This window comes from Vidua chalybeata, chromosome 1 (assembly GCF_026979565.1).
Source record: "Vidua chalybeata isolate OUT-0048 chromosome 1, bVidCha1 merged haplotype, whole genome shotgun sequence".
NCBI lineage: Eukaryota > Metazoa > Chordata > Aves > Passeriformes > Viduidae > Vidua > Vidua chalybeata.
Window position 1 is genome coordinate 144,596,940 of NC_071530.1, and position 23,228 is coordinate 144,620,167.

Sequence of the window (23,228 nt, forward strand, 5' to 3'; positions counted from 1 at the left end):
CCATTAAGTGAAACCATTTGGTAAGGCTGCCAGAATGAGTTGGTACTGTTACCTGATCTTTTTTCTCCATCTCAAAGAAGTAACTGGATCCAGATTTTATGTTAAATTTATGTAATTAACACAGGTTTGAAACACCATTTTAAGATTTAAATTGAAGTTCTTTGCAAAGATTTTCTTCTTCTGTCACTTAAAGAGGGAGAAAGTAATTATAAAAAGTATTTTTAATTGCTTGTCTTGCGATATTTTAGAATGTTTTCCTACACTTTCTATGTTTTAGGCAGTTGTATGCAACAGTTATTATTAGAATATTTTGTTTTATTTAGTAGCAATCAAACATACTGTTTACCCTGGGCCAAAGTTAATGGTCAACCATAAGGTAGAAAACCAAGTAGGAACAACAAGTACATAGAGTGCTGAGCCAAAGAGTACTGCAGAGTTGCATACCTGCCTCAAGAAATATTTAGCAATATTTTGTGGTTTTGGTGGATTTTGATGGTCTTACTTGAATTTCCCAATACGGAATGATATACAAGACACTAATACAGTACTCCTTTCTTACTATGATTTTACTGACTTCTCAGCTTTGTTCTCAATGGAATATTTTTGTACGACTGTCTAAATCAGTTCTATTTTAAATCAAATAGGATTTTCACCTCTTTTTCTACCTACATTTTCCAGCATATTAAAGAACTTTGATTTTATCTACTTCATACCTACAGCTTTTATGTAAATGTAGATTTTTACATTTGCTAGACCACCATGATTAAGACATCAGCAGGAGTGATATGAATAAATTGACAGTAGTAACAAAATACTGTTTAACACAAAAATTCTCAATATTCTGGTTGTTCTTAAGTACTTTTTGTTTTCATAATTGTGTATTGAAGTCATAAGTCAGTGTTGATGTTACTTGTGGTACAGGACTCTTAATTCATAACCTGAGCAGAATTCAAGTCCATTGGGGAGAACTTGGAGTTAATGCACAGTTTTAAAATCATAGGTCTATCTTTGATAATTGTTTTTGATTAAATAAGTGGCAAGAATTAAGTTATCAAAGTATAAGCAGAATACATTTTTTGTCCAAGAGACAATAGTATCAGAAAACAGTTGTAATTGAGGAAGAATATCTACTCCTATAGAGTCTTGTAATTAAAACGAAGAGAAACTACAGCAGGTGAAATCCTTGTTATGAAGATCCCATATGTTCTGATAAGTATGGTTAAAAACTAAGATTACTTAGATATCTTAAGTAAAGAAATACAAGTATTGATGCTTTTGCAGAGAAATTGTAATCATCAAAATTTTCTTCCAAGATACCCTTTATTGCTTGCATTTTTTTACTGTTTTTAGCAATGTTAAAAGATTTTTTGAGTATGTAAATGGATGTCTTTAATAAGACATTTGTAAGGTATTTAGTTACTCTGAATCCTTCAGGTGTTGTGACTTGAAAGACAGGATCTGCATGTATGCTTGATACATTATTATTGAGTGTCCAATTGTTTACTGAGTGGCTTTTGTGCATTAGTACTGCTTTGGTGTTGATCTGAGGCTTGACCAATAAGTTAATCTGATAAGATGCCCACTAAAACATTTAAAAACTGATTTGTCAAAAAAATTTTAAAAACAGGGGAGTAATTCTACTCGTGATAAACAAATACCTAGAAACAGATTGGATATACCAGTACCAGATACTGGACAGATACCTAGAAACTTTTTTTTTTCCTTTGTGCTGAGTTTTAACCTAACTCCAAAGTTCTAGTATGTCTTAGTGCTAGAAAAAGGACCAAACAATGCTTTTCACTTTTGTTACCTTTTTAAAGCAGGCAGTTTGACTTTTAAAATTAATAAAATTGAAGTTACATGCATTGTTCTGACTATATGGATTAGCAGTAGAGTAGAAATGAGATTAAAAAAACTAATTTCTCTGCTTCAAGTGACTGTTATTTCACTGATGTCCAGTAAAAGGAAAGATAAGGGATAAGAAAAGGGATAAGGAAGGCAGAGCATGTTTTGTATATTGTGGTTTATATTGGTTTATATGACTGCCTTTAAAACAGATTTCATTTTTGTTTTCTTTTTTTTTAGAATAATGCACATAATGTACATTTGGGTGTTTCAAAACAGTAATTCAGAATGAGGATAAACCTGCAAATGAAGTAGCTTTGGTTTTAATATGATTCAATTTTAAAATGCCTTGACTTTTCTTCATGTTTTTAAGTATGGGTGGCAGGTACATTTCTAGTACTCGAGATCCTTGCATATTTTCTCATATATTGCAGTGTGATAGCCGTTTTGCTTTTTTGACTTACTTGTACTTACTTTAAACTCCTTTGGTTTTGCTTTATTGCTGATAATTCAGCAAGCTGAATTCAGTGTTATCTTCTTCCTCCATGCTTGTCAGCTTGTCCCTTCAAATGAGTCCCTAGAACTGCATCCTAAATCCCGTTGGGTAAATCTCTCTGCAGGAGTTTGCTGCTGCTGTGCTGCGCTGCGACCTCGCTACAAGCGTCTGGTAGACAACATATTTCCTGAAGATCCAAAAGTGAGTCATGACTTTAAAATTTTAAGGGATTGGTGTTTGAAAATCTGTGAATATACCTTGTGCTTTAGCAATTTTTTAAAATTTTCTTTTCTCTTTTAACATTTTACCATAAATTCTGCTTTAGCGCTTAATAGCTTTAAGAGAGATTAGTAGAATAGTTTATCTGGAGGGAGATCCATGGAGAGCATCTGGTCTAATTCCATTTCCAAAGCAGGATGCACACTGAAGAATAAAATTTGTATGTTTTGCTCAGAGAAACAGATATTTAATTAAACAAGGTATTCTGCTGCAGAGGTAGCACTAAACTTCATCACTTTTTAGAACCACAAACAATTGCTTTCTTGTGGTTGCAGGTGTGAACGTTTTCTGGTTTTCTACAGGAATTTAATTTTTTAACTCTTAACTTACTGACTGTGAACATTTTTATAGTTCTGGTAGACTGTTGTGACCCAAAAAGGTTTTTCTGGTGTTTTTTTTAAATTTTTCCGGATACTCATCTACAATTTTATTTTTTCATGTCACTGTAACAGTCTTGGAGCTATATTAAAGCCTAACTCTCACTCTCTGTGAAAATAAATAACTTCTGTTTACCATGGAGGAATGCATGTGTTTGTACATAATCATTTGACAGTTCAGACTGATCAAGAGCTTATGTTCCTGCTGCTCTATATTTTTAAGTGTGTTACCAAATTTTTATATCTTTTGTTACAGTAGAAGTAAGCAGCACAGTCAGTATTTGCATAATATTTGGCTTATATGTTTACAAAGTATGTTGGCTTTTTTTTTTAAATGATGTTGTTACTGAGTGCCAGGTATTATGTAAGTGCATAATACTGGCTTTACAGGAAATGTTTTCTGTGAATACAGTATACTGAATGCATGGAACAGTGTGGTTTTATAGGTTTATTTGTTCTAATCTAGTTTTTGATACAGGTGTAGAAACACCTGGAAATGCTACAGCTGTAGTGTTGTAGTTTAAATCTGACTCAGTAGCTCTGAGATAGCACTTCTTAGTCTCTGCTTTGGTTAGTATTCATTGGGTCAGTGGAGGACACAGGCCAGCTCATAACATTTCTCTTGAGTTGCAGACCTTCTCTATAGTATCAGAAGATTTGCTTGATAAAATTCATTAATCAATAATGAATGTCTTAAAAGCTTTTAAGTAATTTATTTGCAAAATAAATGTTTTTATGAACTTCCAGAAAAAAATAAAAATACAAAAAGCCTTATCTTGTTTATATGATAATTATGATTATAACCTCATCTGAGCAGATCCGTGTTACAGTTCATGTTGGAACTAATATCTTAATTTTTGATCCTGTTCTGACAATTAACCCTCAAATGTCTGGGGGTCAGCCTTGTTCAAGATTTGACACTGAAGAAATAAAACATTTAAACTACAATATTAAATATTTAAACTACAATCTTGTTTGTATATTTTATCAAAATTATGCATTGAATATACTTAGCGGGGGGATGGGAAGAGAAAAAAAATTACATATTTTTAGGAAAGAAGTGTGTCTTACAACTGGTCACATATCTCACTACATACCCTTTCTTAGAATACCCATTCTCTCAAAAAAATTGTGGAGCAAGCTAGTTGCTTCATTTCCTTTAAAATATTTTAGTTGTTTCATGTTGCTGATTTTTACCAATAAGGTTATGGCAGTTTTGCTCAATAGTTTGGGTATTTTTTTTCAATAGCTTATTTCCATCTGTAAGGCTCTGCTCTTTAACTGTTAATTAGAAAAAAAGGAAAAACACTTGGAAAGCTTTATATTTCCTATGAACTCTTTCATTTTTGATTTTGTATTTCTGTTTCTAGGATGGTCTTGTTAAAGCTGACATGGAGAAACTGACTTTCTATGCAGTTTCTGCCCCAGAGAAGCTGGATCGAATTGGGGCTTACCTGGCAGAGAGACTGACCAGGGACGTGGCCAGACATCGCTATGGGTAAGGAGAGAAGTCATTAAAAATAGATGCTAACGAGTCATGGAATTTCATCATGTTTGTTCTGATCAAGTCTGGAAAGCAAGACAGACCCAGTCCCTTTGTGGTTAGTTAACCTTGTCTGATTGCCAGGTGCCCATCCAGCTGCTCTCACTCCTCCTGCTCAGCCAGATGGAGAAGAAAATAAAATGGAAAGCTCATGGGTTGAGATAAGGACAGGGAGATCTCTTTTTCTCCATGATGGAACTGAGTGACTTACCTTGGGGAGGATTGATTTAATTACTGCCAAATAATGACAGGGTAGGATAATGAGAAATTAAAGCAGAGTTTAAAAACCTCTTTCCTACAGTCATCTTTCTTCAACTTCACTCCCAAGTCCATTATCTCCACCCCCACCAAGCAGTGCAGATTAGGACTGGGGACTGTGATCAGCTCGTACCATCTTGTATCTCCTGCTCCTTCTTCCTCACACTCGTACCCTGCTCTAGCCTTGGGTCTGTCCTTGTAGGCAGTCCTTTAAGAACTGCTCTGGCATGGCTTCTTTCCTCAGAGTCCTTCAGGAACTCCAGTGTGGGTCCCCCATGGGGTTACAGATCCTGCCAGAAAAGCTCCTGCATGGGCTCCTCTCCGTGGGGCCGCCAGAAGGGCCTTTCTGTGGGTAGCAGTTTCCTTCAAGGCACATCCACCTGCTCCAGCAGGGGGTCCTCCATGCTCTGCACTGTGGATATCTGCTTATTTGTGGGCACTTCCAGGGTCCTTGAGGGGCTCAGGTTTGGGTAACGAGGAGTCAGCCTTGGAGCTGGCTGGAGCTGGCTGTGTCTGTCATGTGGGCAACCCCTGGTTTCTGACAGAAACCACCTCTACAGCCCCTTGCTAACACAACCTGGCTGTAAGCCCAGAACACCTTTGAATGTCAGTCAGGATACAGGAAAACAGCATTATCTTTCTTTTCAGCCCTTTTGGCTAAATCAGATATTTAAGTGAAAAATACTAAGTCTAAGAAGTGTCAGGAATTGTTAAAGAAAAGCAATATCCATCACAGACCACCATTTTTTGGCCTTTATGACATCCAAAGCTGTTTTTATAACTTTATAGAAAGGGTAAATGGCCAGCACTCAATTCTATGCTTCCCTCCCTTCTATACCACCCCATCTCCTCCCAAAAAAAGAAAAAAGAGAGAAAATACGGATGTAGAAAATAGCTCCAAGTGTCATTTTTATGCAGTGGGAAATATGCACCTTCCATTCTTTCTTTTCTATTTTCGTGGTAAGATCCTAAGTTGAACTAATTGAATTAATGATAAATGCAATACATCTTTATGTGTCTCTAATTAATTTTCAGTTATGTTTTAATTGCCATGGAGGCACTGGACCAACTCCTAATGGCATGCCATTCTCAAAGCATAAAACCATTTGTGGAAAGTTTCCTTCATATGGTGGCCAAACTTCTGGAATCAGGCGAACCAAAGCTGCAAGTCCTTGGGACTAATTCTGTAAGTAAGCTCAGATGCTGAATCAGATCAGAGTAAATCTTTGCTTGGGAAAGTAGTTTGAGAAGTCTTAAAGGGTGTGCCAGTTCACATCACTTGAAATGGTGCTGTCTGTGGTAGGGTGTATCCTTTGGGCCTAAACACAGAGCAGATACCAGCTGGAGGCAGATAAACTGCTTCCCAAAATTCACTGTATCCCAAATTCTTTTGATGTCTGGGCTCATTCCATCCAAAAATAACTTCTGGAAGGAACAAGAAAGTTTTGTTGTGAGTTCATGTTTTCAGTCTTTAAGCAGCCCTCCTGGAGCCAATATATGGCTAAGACAGTGTTTTGTTTTCTGGCAGCTTGAGCTACACGGAAAGATTCTTGTTAGCTGAAAAGTAACTTTGAATATTGCAGCCTCATTCTCTTATCAGTTTAAATATTTCAGATCCAGGCTTGAAGAGCATAACTAAGAGTGTCAAAATGAAGATTTAGAGATCTAGTTTTCCAATTGGAGTGATTGGTACAATCAAGGGTATAGCTCTGTCATGCTTGCCTTCTAACCACTATTTTCCAGGTGGTAGAATTAGAATCTCATAAATTCCAGGATTGTGATGTGGACTGTTTTCACTTAGAGTTATTGCTTTTACATGAGTATAGAATACTTGCTTTTCATGTAAATTATTGCCATTGCTAACAGTGGGGGATTTTTTTGTGGAATCAGTAAAGCTGTTGGGCTTTTGGGTTTGGTTCCCAGCTGATGAAGTTCAGTGGAGTTGCAGTTCAGGAAGACAGGAGGGCATGGTAAACTGATGTTACCCCAGAGCAGGATTTCTTGTTACAATGAAATAAAGAGAATTTTCCTGTAATGTAGGGTAGAAGTGTCCCCTTGTTCCCCCACTAGCAGGGCAGCTTTACTAGGATAACAAGATCTATATCTCATTATACATATAAAATTTTACTTATTTATTTAAATATAATTGAGCCAGGCTACCCTGCTTCTTTTGATCTGTTTGTGTAATAATACCTGGGCAAGTCCTTTTAGGGAAATGACATTGAAACTTTTTTCCTAGGCTGCCAAATGGCAAGGTGTGCATCACTTTCCAGTTGTTTAAAATCATTGGTTAGTGCCAGCCTGATGTACAAGGCATGTGTCACTTCAAAATGCATATTACTGAACAGGACTCTACTTAGGGTAATCTGTTCAATATTCCTGTTGGTTCCTAAGTATTTTGTGAGTAAAGGAGATTAATGGACTTCTTAATTAGGAGATAATTTGTGTTTGTGTTCTATAAAACTCACAAAAAAAAAGGTTTCCCTAAATGAGAGGAGAAACTCTGTGAGGAGAGAGAATTTTTATGGCTCTTCAACAGCATTCCAAGACCTTATTTTAGCCTAACTCTGCTAATTTCCCTAGGTGCATTCTAGAGCTAATGAAGACAAAGGATACAAGACTATTTGTATTGACTTGGAAGGAACAAGGGTAACAGCTTGTCTGTTACCAAGGGTACTGCCTTACTGTGTTCTTAAATAAATTTTGTTAGATTCATGAAGAAAGTTTACTGTCATATTCAGCCTTTTCTCTTTTCCATAAGTAAATAAACAAAACCCAAAAAGTAAGATGAGATGGTATGGTGACTGAATAATGCTTCATGTGCTTTAGCTGATGAACCACTTTGAAGTGCAAACTGGTATTGTCTAGAAGAGAAGAATGGGTTGTGTATGAAGTAAATGTCTTTAAACTGGTGAAAAGTCAGGCAACCTTTGGAAAATTTTACATTGTATTTTTAGGAAACTCAGTTTAAGGCCCCTACAAATTTATAGTCTGATTACATTTAAAATATATGGAGTATGATTGTGGCTCTAAGTAGATTTTATTTTCTATCCAAAGTTTCATTGAGATAGAAAGGCGGGAATGTCTTTGAAGTAAAAGTCAAACCTCTTTACTTGAGCTGTAGGGTTTTTCATCCTCACAGATTTTGCTTCAGCTGCAGGGACTCTTGTGATTGGTTAAAAGGGTTTCAAATGAAGCAAATATCAGTACAGAACATCTTTGAGTAGTTCAAAGGCTTGGAAAGATTTGGAAGCTCCCACTGCTTTCTGATTGTGTTTTGCTGTCTTACAGGTATTTGGTTTTGGATGCAGAACTTACTCTACTTGGTGCCCTATATTTTAGGGAAAAAAACAAAGCTTTCACTTAGCTGTTTGTCATCTTAAATTAATTTTGGAATTTAAGTTTTATTTAATATATGATAAAAAGTCGATTTGTTTTTGAAAAGCAAACCTGAAGATAACTGTTTTAGATAAATAATTGTTTGGGTTTTATTTATGCATTTTTAAGCCTGATCTTCAGGTTACATATAATTAATTTGTTGCATTTCTATATTGCATTTATAAATTATTTCTAATATAAATTAACTTATTTCTTACAGCAGCTGTTTTTTTTATTTTTTTAATAACATAATTGTAAATCTATTTATTTAAGGCAGATACTTAAAAATGGTAAAATTCAATAGTGGATATAATGAATAGGTGTTATGATTTTTTTTATATAGGCCAAATTTCTAATTGCTAATGTCTGTGAGGTTCAAAATAGCTTTTTCTAGCATGGAAGATGTTTTTATAGACCATATGCTAGGATAGCATATGCTAGGATAGCATATGCTGGTCAGGAAACTGAAAAAATGTGGTGGGAAAAAGTGATATCTCCTTGGCTTATGTGTTAAGGATCTGAAGGTTGAGTGCAATAGGCTTTTCCTTAGAAATTTATGACAATACTGTATTTCTCTTTCTTGCAGAATTTCAGTAACTGAGGATCATGTAAAGCATCTCCATTGCTCATGTACAAAGAATTAAATGTATTGCTTCGGTCTATAGTGTTTATTACTAGGATAGAAGTGACAAGCTTTAAAATCTTTCACCTTATGGTCAAATTTTTTTGGAAAAAGAGATCCAACTTATATCTACTAATCTATATCCAGTTTATGTCTATTTCTAAAGTTTCTAAAGAAGGTTCAGAAAATTGCTTTAGTGGATGGCTGGTCAAGAGCAATTGGATACAGAACTTAGTAAAACTTTCATCTTAATCCATGTTTACAAGACTCAGTTAAATACAAAACATTTTAAGCTAATTTGGAATACTGATGGAGTGAATTATTTGTATTTTGTCAGTAAGATATTGGGGTTTCATGTGAAAAATAGCAGATAATATGTGGAACCCAGCATTACCACATTTTAATAATGTACCACAAATGCTTCTTTAGTTGATAGGGTGCTTCCTTTTATAAAGGCAGTTTCTTTGTAGGAACAGTGAAGTAATGATCCCACCAATGAGTGTTGAGCTTCCTGTGCATGAGAAGGTGGCTGTTATTGCTGGTTGTCATCATTTGTAATTTAAAGAAAGATAAACAGACTCCCATGTGGAAAAGTGATCAACCAGTGCCTGAGACAAGACTTTCATATTTGTTAGTGTTGGCTTATAAAAGCAGTTGGTTTGGGCAGAATTAAATGCATATGTATGTAAAAATAGTATAAAATGTCAACACGTTGAAACTAAGCTATGTCAGAGTTAATATTCCCAGCAGAGTACTTGCTTGTTTGTCTTGTCTACAGCTTGCTAATCTGGAAGTAGGCAATGGAAACTTACCCTTACTGCAAGATGCTTCTTTCATTCCATGTACAAATACAGAATTATGTGCTGGTGGTGATTTAATACACAATGGAACAATTCCTTTTCTAGGATGCCTCCTCTGTCTTTTTAATAGGACTTAAATCTCAGGGAGATAGATTAACACACAGCACACTTTTTCATCCTGTGGGTTATTAAATTATGTTAGAAATTGTGTGTCTCATCTGCTAGAATTTGAGTGAGTCCTTTAGGGTCACTCCAAGTTGAGTATTGCTTCCCCAACTTGCACTTGTGCTCTCTGGTTTTGCAGTTCCATGGCTACACTACTGTGGCCCTGTAAGCCAACTTTCTATTGCTGATTTTGTTACACAACTGTGACAAAACATGTGATGGGCAGGAGAATTTTTATCCAAGGAGCACAAACTAAAATAGAATGTGAAATTATCCATCCCATTCTAATAAAACTGAAAGTGTCAGTAATTTAGTAATACCCTAGGTATTACTAAAAAAGCTAAATTACTAGTTTTCATTGCTGAAAACCTTGTGATTATTTTCATACTGTCTTTGTAAAGTTAATGTATCCAGTGTGAGGTTAATGTATCCAGTGTTTGAAGCTATCTCTTTAGGAAAATTGATGTGCTGTCCTTCTGGCATTTGTTTGTTGTAGTGCATACAGAACATTCACACTTCTCATTAAGGCTGTACTGTGTGGTTTGTAAGAGTCTTATGTTTATAGGAGATCATGACTTCCCATGTGACAGTTTCATAATAATGAAATACAGCACTTTGGCCTATAAAAGGTGCTAACTGCCAATATCAGCACTGTCTTTCTGTGTTTGAAACAAGAGAAAATTGCAGGCTGCAGAAGACAAACTGGGGAGCTCAGATATGAAAAAAAATAATTCTCAGGTCGAGCCTAGTGTTCTTCCAGGGAGATACTTTAAATAACATAACTCAAACTCAAATATGATGCATGGTGATTATTCTTGAATAAAACTGACCTTCTTTAAAGACATCCAGGGACCATTAAAGGTTACAATTTTTCTCCTAATGTACTTGCTACGTAATAATGATAAAACAACATAAATGCATAGAAGAAATTTTGTCCTTGAGAACTTGTAGGATTTAATACTTACAAGGCTTGCACAATCTCTCTTTTCCTGGTAATATGGTCCAAATTTCTCTACTCAGTCTGGAACAAACATCTTCTGAATAAATAATACCTTTCTTCTTTACTTTGTGATAGATTTATATGTTTTTACACTGATTGAATTTTATTGGTTTCAAAATAAATGTAAATAAGGTACTACCAATGTAAGTTCCTTTCTGTACCTTCTGTATTATGAAATATAGAAGATGCTTGTGCTGGTAAAACTTCCATAAGTTACAACTGGATGCTTGAAAGAATTTACAGTGACTGAATGACATGTTTACATCTATAGAAGCTTTGCTTATAATTCCTAGGCAAGTGCTTGGACTTTCTTTCATAAGAGTTTTATCCTTTTTTAGGTTGAATAATTGTTATATTTGAAGTTTGAAAATATGTGCTTAGGAGTAAAATATTCTTTAACAACAATAACAACACCACCACTGCAAAGTACAGACTGATGTCTACTGTAAAAACTTAAAATTTCTATGATGGAATGGAATTTTACACTTTACTGGATGACAGTGCACAACTCAAAACTGTTACCAACAGCTTTCCTGTGGCCTAAATGCTCAGTCATGTGAATACTAATCCTGGATTGTGCTTCAGAAATGCTGTATGTTCAGTGGGTGAAATTGTTTTGTTATGCACATGAGGACATTAAAAAACCTTTGCCCTTTCTGGATCTCTTATTGTGCATACCGTTTTGAAAGGTGTGACTTTCATGTGTTTGTGTCCCTGCTGCAAAGCTGCACCCTGATACAGGAGAACTACTCAGAATGAGAGAGTCCCTGACACTTGCTTGGCCTAAATTCATCATTTGTTCTTACAAAGCAGTTTCTTGGTACAATAAATCTTTCTGCTAGCAAAACAGTTATTAGAGTGTATTAAGCTTTCCTGTTGGGAGATCCTGTCAATCCAATAATTAGTTCTTCAGATAAGAATAATATTAAAGGCTGATACTAAATGCAACATGAATTAGCAACATGAATTAATATTCTCATTCTCACAACCACTCCCACACTGCTCTGTCTTCTTCAGACTTTGTTTCCATTCCTTTCCATGCTTTTACAGAGGTTTTCTGGGTAAGCATTTGTAGACTTGAGTACTTGAATGGCTGGAAAATATTAAGATAATATTGTTTGAGGGTTTATTAAATCTTTGGTCTTATTGAGATGTAAGGACTAATGCAATTCTTGTCTGAAAAAAAAAATCTATTTCTGTTTTGGTAGTAACAATTCATGAAACAAACTAGGGAGCCACAGTACATATGAAGCATTTGTCAGGGTCTCTTGGGAAGGAAATGATCATTTTTATAACTTACTCTGTTGGGGAAAACATATGGGTGCTGTTTGTAGATCGTCTTTCAGTCTGTGGCAGTGGACCATACAGAATTAGATTTTGACTTCTGTCACTTTTTTACCACCTGAGATACAGGATATTCCTAACAGAAGGACTTGTAAATGGACTCGTACTCTACAGTTTTGCTCCATTTTCAGTAACAGCTGAGAATGTAGTTTTATGAACTACTATATGTTCCTGTAGCTTTTAGAGGGTGAACTGGTAGTGCAGCTGAAAGGGGTAAGTGTTCTAGATAAAACAGAAAAAAACACTAAACAAAAGAGTAGGAAAAAAATTGTAGGGTTTTTTTTTCTGAAATACACAGCTTTCACTTCAGCTTGAAAACCTCAAACCCTCCACAAAACAGCGTGCTGTAGATTATGCTCAAGTGCTTTGGGCTTGTCTGGATGTCTGTGGGTAATGTGCTGATGAAAGCAGGTTCTACATAATGAAAAATACAAAGGAAATGCCTCAGCCTGTGTTTAGGAATTGATTAAAATGGTGTGAGTAAAAGCAAAGGGATCTTAATAAACATCACTCCGCTTCAGGGCAGAGCCAGCACGAGCACAGTGTTTGACCTTTCTGACAATGTTTTGTTTTGCTTTTTATTTCCCTCTGTGGTCTGTTCTTAGAACTGTCAGTGATGGAGAATCCAAAAGGTCTTTAGGCAGTCTGCTTGCTTTAGAAAGGAGGAGTTTTGATGGCTAACTTAGGCTTTGCTTCAATATAAGCCTATTATTGCTTTGCTTATTACCATTGGACAAAGAAAACTATATATTATGTTTTTATAGCTGTCTTCTGTACCTTTTAAGACTGATACCTTTTAGGCAGCTGTAGTCTAGGTAATTTAGTGTATTTTGTTCTTCTTTTACAGGTGTTTATCTAAAGCTTTGTCTATCTCTTGAATAATTTGAGAACTGTATCAGTTATTCACCATTTTAGACTGTGATGTTTCAGCTGGATGCACCATTTCATTTAAGGGTTTATTTGGCCCAGTTAAATGGAAAAAGTTTCTTCATTGGTGCCATGAGTAATGAAGATTTATCTTAGTATATTCTTCTGTTTTCCATGCCATTATATTGGCATTGATTAAATTCCTTTTCTTCATTCAGCTCTTTCTGGCTAAAATGTTGTTTTGCGTTAAGCATTCCCAAATTGCTTCCTTGGTTTTTCAGGTCCTATTTCCAATTGCTCAAAAACCAGGCATGAAGTTGCCTGCAGCTCTGGCCAGCTTAGTGTTCTTTGCAAATTCAATGAGTCCAGTCTGCTCATTTAAGTCTCTAGTGAAGCTCAAATAATATTTTTGTACTGTGATGATTTACAAGTGTTTCCTTATTATTTCCAAACTCTTGTACATCTCTCTTATGGGAAGTGTTCTTCTGACAGTGTTTTTCTAGCTTTCCTTTGAGAATTTTTTGTATTGTTTTGTCAGAAGTATCACTGAAGTTTTGACAGATGCTGCTTCATCTGGATTCACAATAGTTATTTACTTGTTGTAGGAATAAGATTGATTGCTGTGATTTATTCTTGACAAATCTATGTTGACTGTTACTTACCCCTTTGAGACTTTTTAGATGTTGGCAAATTGACATTTTTTAGTGTTTTTCTGTGAATGGACTAGAGTTGACTGGATTATAATTCCCCGACTCCTCCTTTTTCCCTTCTATCACGATAGAATTGACAGAATGTCTCCAAGTTTATTTCCCTTGAATTTGGTACATCAGAATGTTACTAGGTAACCTGGTAGTGACACGGTTGTGTTTGCTTGAGCTGCTCTGTACAACTGCCTGAGAGAGCGTGTAGCAGGATGGGTGTCTGTGACATTGACATTCTCTGGACAGAGAGACATGATTCTGTCTCTCAGGAGAAGCACAGAGAGAAGAAGAGAAAACAGTCTTTATTTCTGCTCCTTTGTTTTCGCCATGTGGAATTTGGTATGGAGATTGTTTACCTGAAGTAATTGCTTGATTGGATTCTGGTGAAGGTTGTTTGGGTTCAATGACCAATCGGATCCAGCTGTGTCTCGGACTCTCAGCAGAGAGTCACAAGTTTGTAGTTAGTTAGATAGGTAAGTAAGAAGTAAGTATGTAGATGAGGATAGTATCTCTTTAAATAGTATATTAATGTAATAGTATAGTTTTAATAAAGCCATCCTTCAGCCTTCTGATCTGGAGCCTGACATCATCATTTCTTCCCGTCAGGGCTTGCCTGGTTTCCAATAGGTGTCAGGCTTTCCTCCCAAGCTGAAAGAGAAAGGACAACAGGAAATGGCTTCAAGTTGTGTCAAGGGAGATTTAGACTGAATATTAGGGAAAATTTATTGTCTGAAGGAGTTATCACCATTGGAACAGGCTGCCTGGGGAAGTGGCTGAGTCACCATCCCTGGAGTTATGTAAAACAAGGTTTAGTGGTGGACTTGACAGTGTTAGGGAAATGGTTGGACCTAATGATCCCAAGAGTCTTTCCCAACCTAAATGATTCTGTCAGTTGATGACTCACTGTTCAAATGTTAAATGTTTCCATAGTGCATACTATGTTGCATTTCATACAGTTTCACGCTTCCATTGCTATCTAAATGAAGTTCTTGTGGGAAGAGTTTAAAAAGAAAATCCTCCTGTTCAGATTTTTCTTCTCTGAAGTTCTAAGTGTTGTAAAAATTGTGTTCTTAATGCAGTTACTTCATGTTACTTGTTAAAATAAGCTTAAATTAAGCTTATTACTAATTATTCTATCTTAGGAAATTGGTATTAACAGCTTTTTAAAATGTATTTCATTTTTCCAGTTTGTCAAATTTGCCAACATTGAAGAAGACACACCTTCATATCACAGACGCTACGACTTCTTTGTGTCCCGGTTCAGTGCCATGTGTCATTCCTGTGATCCTGATCCAGAAATACAAAATGAGTAAGTGTCATTCTGCAGGAATTACTGAAAACTGTTGACACTTTAATACTGTCTGTAATACACCTTTTATTAAGGTGTTTATTGGACTAGTTCATTCCATATGAAGAAAATGACAGTCTGACTTTTTGAGTAGCACTGAATATTGCAAATCTTAGGTAGCTGGAACTCCTAGGATATTTAGGTGTAATTTTACCTTAATAATGCATGTTAGATTGTGTGGATTTTCTCCAGAAAGGCACCACTTATAACTGTAAATGCACGAGTTCATAACTTACTTGAGATATTAATGAGGCTACATTTATATGAAAAGCAAAAGCAAGTCTGTTCTTTGAGAATTACTCATTAAAACTGTGATTTCTTAAATGTCTGAAGTGTGCTCATGTATGTCAAACTCAAGAGCCTCCGTGAATGGGAATTCTATTTTTCCCATTCTTATGTAAGTGCCACAGTTTGTTTTCCTGCAGCTCCCCCCTGAAGGATGTGTCCTTCCCAGCAGCATTTCTCCTTGTTTGTACATCCCTCTTCTCTCCTGCTTTGTGTGTAATCCTAGTGAAACTATCTCAAAAGATCTAGAATGAAATTGTGTTCATCTTGAATGCAGAAAACTTCATTCAGAAATAGCTAAGATATAAGCAGCTACAGATGTAGGTATTTACAAATTGAAATCCAAACAAAAATAATTACAGAACTTGATTACCTCTGTAGTTCATCTTAGAAATGTTTTAATTCAGTGAATTTGACTGAGCAAGGGCTTGTTAAGTTTTGTCCATACCTGAATCATGATTTAAAAAATGAGGGGTGGATTTTCAGATAAATAATTAAAAATTTTAGTGAGGCTTGTACTTACTTCATTTGATAGCTGTACTAGCTTCTACTTGTTTTCAGGAAGTAAATTCTCTTCCTACCATTTATTATAATGGATAATTTGCTATTATCACTTCAAAAAATGGTATTTTGCTATTCATGTCATTGCACAGATTCTCCTGCAAGCTATTTTTGTTTAATAAAATGATGACAGTAGCTAACGGTTAGACTAAGTCTTTTTTTGAACTTATGTAATTTTTTTTTTTTTATTATTTCATTGTTGTTGGTTAGTTCTCAGTTGATTTCATTCAAATGGTTTTAGAATGAAGTGGTGGTTCCTTTTGTCCATTAGGCTTAAGTAGACAGAATTATCCTTTGCTTTCCATTTTGTGAATCTTTCAGAAATCTTTGAAGATCTTTTTTGACTAATCCATAGCCTTAATTACAGCTTCTAATGGCACAGTCACATGGCTGTGCTAGATATTACTTCAGCTGTGTTGTGGTAGTTTCCCATTTTTCTTCAACTCTGGAATAGGCTGAGATTGTGTGACGTTTCAACTGATGGGTGGTAGATTGGGTAGAGTTGGTAGGTTTTATCCAGGGGAATTTTGTCAGAGGTGATGTACAAAGTTTGAGTCTTCACTGAGTAGTGTCAGCTTTATCCTTACAGGCCATCTTCTGTTCAGTTGTTTGTTTTGTCAGCTTCCTTACTGGCTTTAAAGGTGTTCAAAGGAAGCATGGGCAATCTTAATGGTTGGCCAGTTTTCCCAGTTGTTGCTTGTGAGAACCTACTGGAATTCCACAGTACTTGATTACTGCTGCCCAGAGCCCTACTGGGAGCTGCTGTGTTGCTCAGCTTCAGTAACTCCTCCTTTCGTTCCTCAGGATCCGAATCGCTGGAATCAGGGGCATTCAGGGAGTGGTTCGAAAAGCAGTTAATGATGAGCTTCGAGCAACTATATGGGAACCTCAGCACATGGACAAGATAGTGCCATCACTGCTGTTCAACATGCAGAAAATAGAAGATATTGACAGGTAATTGTATTCCTTGTCACTGGCGTGGTTTTTTTTTTAAGCAATCTCTAGGCTAAGTTTTTATGACAGATATCCTTTTTCTTTTCAGTGGAAGCAACAACTCATCTTAACTAGCTGAGGCTCCTTGAAATTGATAGTATAGGTCTGTGTAATGGTTCTTAATGTTTCTTGTCTTAAAATCTTTTCAACCACGTTTATTCACTTGTTCAAGATTCTGTTGGCCTAAAAGTTATTCTAGAAATTATATATCCATGTTTTGACCTGATAAAAATCATAAACTCTGTGTTTTAGTGGATCAGATGCAGAGATGAGTAAGCAAAGGCTTTTAGGTGACTCAAATGATTTTGCTACTTAGATTTGTTAGAAATTGAGGTTTTAATTGCTTTAGCCATTAGTAAGAACTGCTTGTCCTGGCTGAAACGGTACTTAGAGTAAGGAATTAAAGTTTTATTTATATGTAGATCACCTTCTCTTTTTTGCTTTCAGTGACTCCTAGGCATATTACTTGCCACATTTGCAAAAAGATATTTGAAAAGATCTCTGTGACAGTTAAGGTTGAGGAGATGCTAGTGACCTTACAATTGAAAAGTCACTTTTTTTTTGGTCCCTGTTTAAACACTATGTAGGTGTAAAAACCATTTATTGGTAGCATTTCCATAAAACAAGCTTCAGCAGTGCAAGCAAATGAAATATTAATTCCGTGTCCAATTCTGGCTGCTTCAAAACTTGCCTTCTAAGAGGCTTAGCAGCCTTCCTATAACAACTAGCTCTTCATGCTTTCACTCACCTTTCTAGATCTGTCAGTTTCTCTTTCTTTCATTTGAGTTTTGGCATTTATTTTTCAATTCCTTAGCTTTATTTTTGTTGTGTTATTTCTGACTGCCAGTACCTGTCTCATCTCTAAAACAAATTTTCAGACCAAATAGCTAAAATCAATAGTTGCCTGTCTGTCCATGCCTTATCTATTTACTGTATGTAAGTGAGGTCCCACACAATATTTATAGAAATACCCATTTGAATTTTACATCTGAGGAGTGAACTGAGTAAGAGGGAAAGGTTTCTGAAGCTGCTGTTTGAACAAGGAGAGCCTGGTTTGCTTATTCTTGCAGGGTTTCTAACTGCAGGTGGGCCCTTTCCTTTGGTACTCTTTACAGTGCCCTCGGGCATACACTTTCCTTTTTATAGCAGAATTAAATTAACTACTGATGGAAAAACTGACTGAAGTAGGATTTGGATTAACCACGTAAAGTGGATCAGTTTATAGGTACTGCAGGAATGATTTTTATCATCTGTGGAGCAAGGCAATAGTAGTGGTAGAAAAACAAATCTGTCAAAAAGCAACTTAAATTTCTAAACTGTTGTGCTTGAAACTTGTCCTATAATGCACATTGAACATGAAAAAAAAGACTAATGATCTTCCAAGTGGTAAGTAGGGGCCTTTTATGATGTGCATATGACAGAAAAGCTGAAAACAGTGTTGGTAAATTGTTACCTGCTGGTCTTAAATGATGTTACAGACAATTTCTCATTTTATTTTATGTGTGACTTCATATTTGTGGAGCACAGAGACATCTTGAAGAGTAAGAAGCATATTGTTCTGGCAGATGGAGTCAAAGCATTATTTGAGAAAGAGCAGAAATTCCAGAAAATACTCCCAACTTAAATTCATAGAAGAAAAACTCTTTTTGTTTAAAGCTGAAGTACATGTAGGTACTTACCTTGGAAGTCAATGTAATTTTAGCTCGTGGAACTTCACAGCTTAATTCAAGATTCTTTTGAGTACATACAAGATGAGACACTTCCTGGAGTCAGTAATTTATTATTTAAATAACATTTAAAAAATATAATTGTATTTGTGGATGTCATTATTTGTTCATATATCTGAGTGCACATTCTAGTTATGTGCCTATCAGACATTATGCCATGTGTATATCTATTTATGTGCATCTCCAAAATAGGGAAGGGATGTATGAAATTAGTAATTCCCTTACTTTGTGACATATTCTTCATAACTGTGGAGCTAAACCTACCAGCCTTATTTCTGGCAGAGGGACACTAGCACTTAATGTAAACTTGACTTCAAATTCTTCTGATAAATCTGTAATATTCATACAAATTCTATTTTAGAGGAAAGTTAGAATTTATTTCTTGCTCAGGGTGTGTGAATCATAGACAAACATTCCTGTACTTACTCTGCTCAAAAATGGTGGTTAAGTCTTATTTACATGTCCTGTCATATCTTTGACCAGTCCTGGCTATGTGACATTTAAGAAGTCCCATACTTAAGTTTCTGAGTTGCTGTGAGCTAGTTTAAGTCTGTGATTAGGTATTTGCTATGGAAACTGCTGTACTTCAACACATCCTCCTTCCAGTTTCTTGTTGCCACTTCTGATAGAGATTACCCACAAAAAAGCCAGTAGAGCAGCTAAAGGGAGTTGTCCTTGCCCATTTCATTGTAAAGAACATTTTCAGCCCTCTTGTGGTAGTACAAAAGGTTTAGATGCAGAGGAATACTACTGTTTTTTTCTTAACTGTTGCAATTGGATTTCTCAGACGTTTTCTGATATTCATGTAAAAACCAAATCAGTGAAACAAAATGAGTATGAGATACTAATTTGGATCTAGAAGCTTAAGAGGCTGTACAGTGCTTTCCTATAAAACTAAAGAGAGTATTCAATATCCATTGCCTATTATCTGCAATTCCAAGGAATGCTTACTGAGAAATACCTTGAGGTAGGTGCTGTTAAAGTTCAAATAAAATGTTACTCCCACAGATGACACAGGATAATTTTAGACCTTTTGATGCAGTCAAAGAGTAACATTTTATACTAGGAAGATTCATGTTAAAAAAAGACTCCCAAGAAGTGCTGAGAAGTCACCTTCTGTAGGTTTGCATATACAAGCACTTAAAACATGACTTATTTTACTTCATTTTAACTGGAATTCTTTCAGACAGGCTAAGCTCTGAGTGCTATGCTTCCTGCTTTCATCTTTCCTCCTCACACACCCACCTTTGTAATGCTGTTGTATTTTAGGGAATCTGTGTCAAAACAGCAATGGAAATGACAGTCCTACACCATGTCTTGTACTTTCTCAGGGCTGAGAAGGGTGCCTATCTCCCTAGATCAGAGTCCAGGCAGTACAAGGGGAAGGAAAAAAAGGGAGGATGGGTGGCACAGCAGTTGATAAAGCTGGGGTTTTGTGGTACTCATGGTGGATTACATACAAATTGTCATACCTTTTAAAATTCTAATAATGTTGCACTTGTAAAACCATTTCTCCTTATTAATAGGGTTCCTGAGGCTCTTCTGTTATTAAAATCTGAAAGCTAGCATTGTTGTGGTAACTCCTGAAACACTGATGTTTCCAGAGGCAACAGATTTTCATATGGCCCATTTTAGATTTCAGTAGTATTGGAACACTAGAAAATCTTTTGCCATCAAAAGATATATTACAACTACAATGTTAACATGTTTGTTTGACTACTGATATTTCAATTTGTAACTTTCTATAATGCTCTAAAGCTTTTATGATGCTTAAGCAAACTGAATGCTCTTAGTTGATGCTTTCAAATGTATTTAACACACAAGCTTGCACTGCAGAAGTGAAATTATGTTTAAGGGTTTAGTGTACTGGTTTCTGCAGTCTAAAATTAAAGATGCGTAATGTTAATGTAAATGAATTAATCATCACTTAAGTTCCTGTTATGTATTTTGTGAGAGAAAAAAAAGATTTCCACTTGTAAGCCCAGTGACTCTTGATAAGTAATGGAAGTACCTCAAGGGGAGCTGTTTGCTTTCTTTCTGAAATCTGTGTTCACCAGGGTGCCCATAGGGAGGGGCTCAGCAGTGCCCTGTCCATAGTAATGATGGAAGACACTCAGGTGGAGGGTGACCAACTTCTGCACTGTCTGTTTAGAGGTGACTGTGTAGGTGATAATGTTCTCATCAGTTCAGTCTGACATTTTTTTTTCAATTCACAAGCCATCTGTCTCTGCAGAAGTATTGGAGTTTCATTTAATGCTCACCCACACAGTATGGACTCAGTAGGGTAGGTGAATGAGATCATTAATCTGAAAAATATTACTAAGATTCTGTCTAAATTTTTTTAGTAGTTTCACAGCCTTTCTTCATTATTAGCAATACATAGTGTTTTGTCAAAATGTGGTAGGTAACAAGTTAACTGAATATTAGCAGCTTTTGTGTTTGCCATATAAATATTTATAATACAGTGGTCAGTACTGAGTGAACAGATGATGATCTATGGTCCTACTATAAGAGAATAAAATATGTTATTCAGAATTCTGGTTTGATGCATATTTGAAGTGCAGTTCTTGCCTAGTTCAAGATTGTGACTCATGAATGTTTTAATACCAAGGGCGGATACAGTAAAGAAAAGGTGAATATTAGTCAGTAATATAATCAATGCATTTTGTCTTATTTCAACAGAATAGGCCCCCCATCCTCTCCTACAGTAGGAGTGAAAGAAGAAAATCCTTCTGTGCTGGCTGAGAATTGTTTCAGGGAACTACTGGGACGAGCAACCTATGGAAATATGAATAATGCTGTCAGACCAGTTTTTGCGTAAGTTGAAAATTTGTTGAAGATCTTAAGAGGTTTTCTTTATTTCATCCTCAATTCTGTTGCATTAAATTTTTTCCCTACTTTTCAACTCAAAGGTTTCCATTCATATTTCTTAAAATAATTGCCCCTCTTTTAATGTCTCTTCTCTCTCCTCTGTCTATAAACTTGAATGCAGTTATGGAGGAATGCATTTCCTGCTTTACTGATTTTTACAAGTGAAATACAATAATTTACATGAGTTGTTCCTTCAGCTGGCCTTTTTTTTCCCCAATGTGAAACTTTATCCAGGCTATTAATGTCCCATAGATGAGTGTTACAATCAGTGGAGAGACAAACCAAGTAAAGTACAAGTATCACAAAGGAATACTGTGCCCCATAAAGTTACAATTTATGTTTTCCTGCCATTTTCTCCCAGGACCTATTTTGATATTTTTTGATGAATATCTTTAACAACTCATTTAGGAGTGAGTGGCAGATCTGCACACAGTATGCACATTATGCACAAAAACACAATACAAATTATACCTACTGTATTAACACTCAGTGATACCACTTTCAAACCCTGGCTTTTCCTGGTGATGAGGGGACCTGCTTGCTTCTTCTTGTAGATTTTTCAAGGTACATCCCAGGTACTGGAGTACATTCTCTTAGATGGCCTAGTTCTTCCCACAAAGATTAAGTATTTTATTTATACACTGAAAGACCTTCAAGCTATCAAAAGCCATTTTGATAACTTGTTTTGATAGCCAAGTTACTAGTGTTTAAAAAAAAAATAGGGTTGGTATTGAAGGCAGAAAACTTTTATAACCCCTTGTTTATCCTGAAAAACATTGACTACAAAGAACTGTACCATTCCCTTACTTTCTGTATCTATCTGTTATATCAACCTGAGAGGAGTTTCTGTTGCAAAGTTGAGTGTTTTAAATAAAAAACACTCATTCTTTCCTAGATTTAAAATTTGCATTCCTCTAGAATACCTATGATCACAGTGGACACCTCATTACTACACAGTCTGGATGGACTACTTGGTACTATACTGCATCTGCTTTCTGACCGCTTCTCAATTCTTTTAGTGGGTTTATCTCAAAACTTTATCATCATTTGCAGTGGTTTGAACCTTTTGAATCATTTTAGTCTCAGGGAAGTTTCCTATGAATTATTCCTGATTCCACAGACTAGAGGTAGTGCTTGGTTTGGCATTTGAGAAGGTGTCATAGCTGCTTTTCCTGAGGCTGATCTGAAGCCTAAAGTTTATTTCCAGCCTATTTTCATTTCTTACATGCTATGACTGTAAGGAGCCAGTTGGTCTGTGTGTACCTCAGCATGCCATATGCTGCATTATGCACTGAAATGAGTAGATAATGACCAGTTACTCTGAATTTTATGTCCTCTATGAATAGAGAGTCTTTGTAGTCAGCATTTTTGTGTTCCACTTTGAGGACAAATTGCCAAATGTGTCTTTCTAGAAATGACTGCTGTAAAGGTTTAGTATTTTTTAAGAACTAGAGATGCAGAAAATGCAGTTTCAAGCTGTTTTTCCTGAACAAAAAGGGAGTACTCTATCTAATCATCTTCACATTGTCAATGACAGAACAGAGTGAAAGTTTGAGATAGTCTATTGCATAGTACTGGATTGAAAAACCTGACTTAGCTTCTGATTAGAAAATAGTTTCTTCTAACAATGTTCAGCTCTTTCATAGCTTTTAAAGAAATTCTGGAAATATAGATAGGGCCTCTTATTACAATGCTAACATGAAGGTGCAGGTTCAGTTCCCCACCTGAAGGCTTGTTTCATGACACACTGTAATATCAGGCAACATGC

The 23,228-nt window shown here is 35.9% G+C and overlaps 1 protein-coding gene across 4 annotated transcripts in view; it reads left to right on the forward strand.

Annotated features, from left to right (window-relative positions):
- EFR3A (EFR3 homolog A) overlaps window positions 1-23,228 on the forward strand; it is a 77,450-nt gene that overhangs the window by 20,454 nt on the left and 33,768 nt on the right. For all 4 annotated transcript variants that reach the window (XM_053951931.1, XM_053951917.1, XM_053951924.1 and 1 more), the window contains 6 exons: window positions 2,466-2,542; window positions 4,368-4,495; window positions 5,834-5,984; window positions 14,863-14,984; window positions 16,674-16,823; window positions 21,272-21,406. In XM_053951931.1, the coding sequence (XP_053807906.1) occupies window positions 2,466-2,542; window positions 4,368-4,495; window positions 5,834-5,984; window positions 14,863-14,984; window positions 16,674-16,823; window positions 21,272-21,406 (763 nt within the window). The remainder of the gene's footprint in view (window positions 1-2,465; window positions 2,543-4,367; window positions 4,496-5,833; window positions 5,985-14,862; window positions 14,985-16,673; window positions 16,824-21,271; window positions 21,407-23,228) is intronic.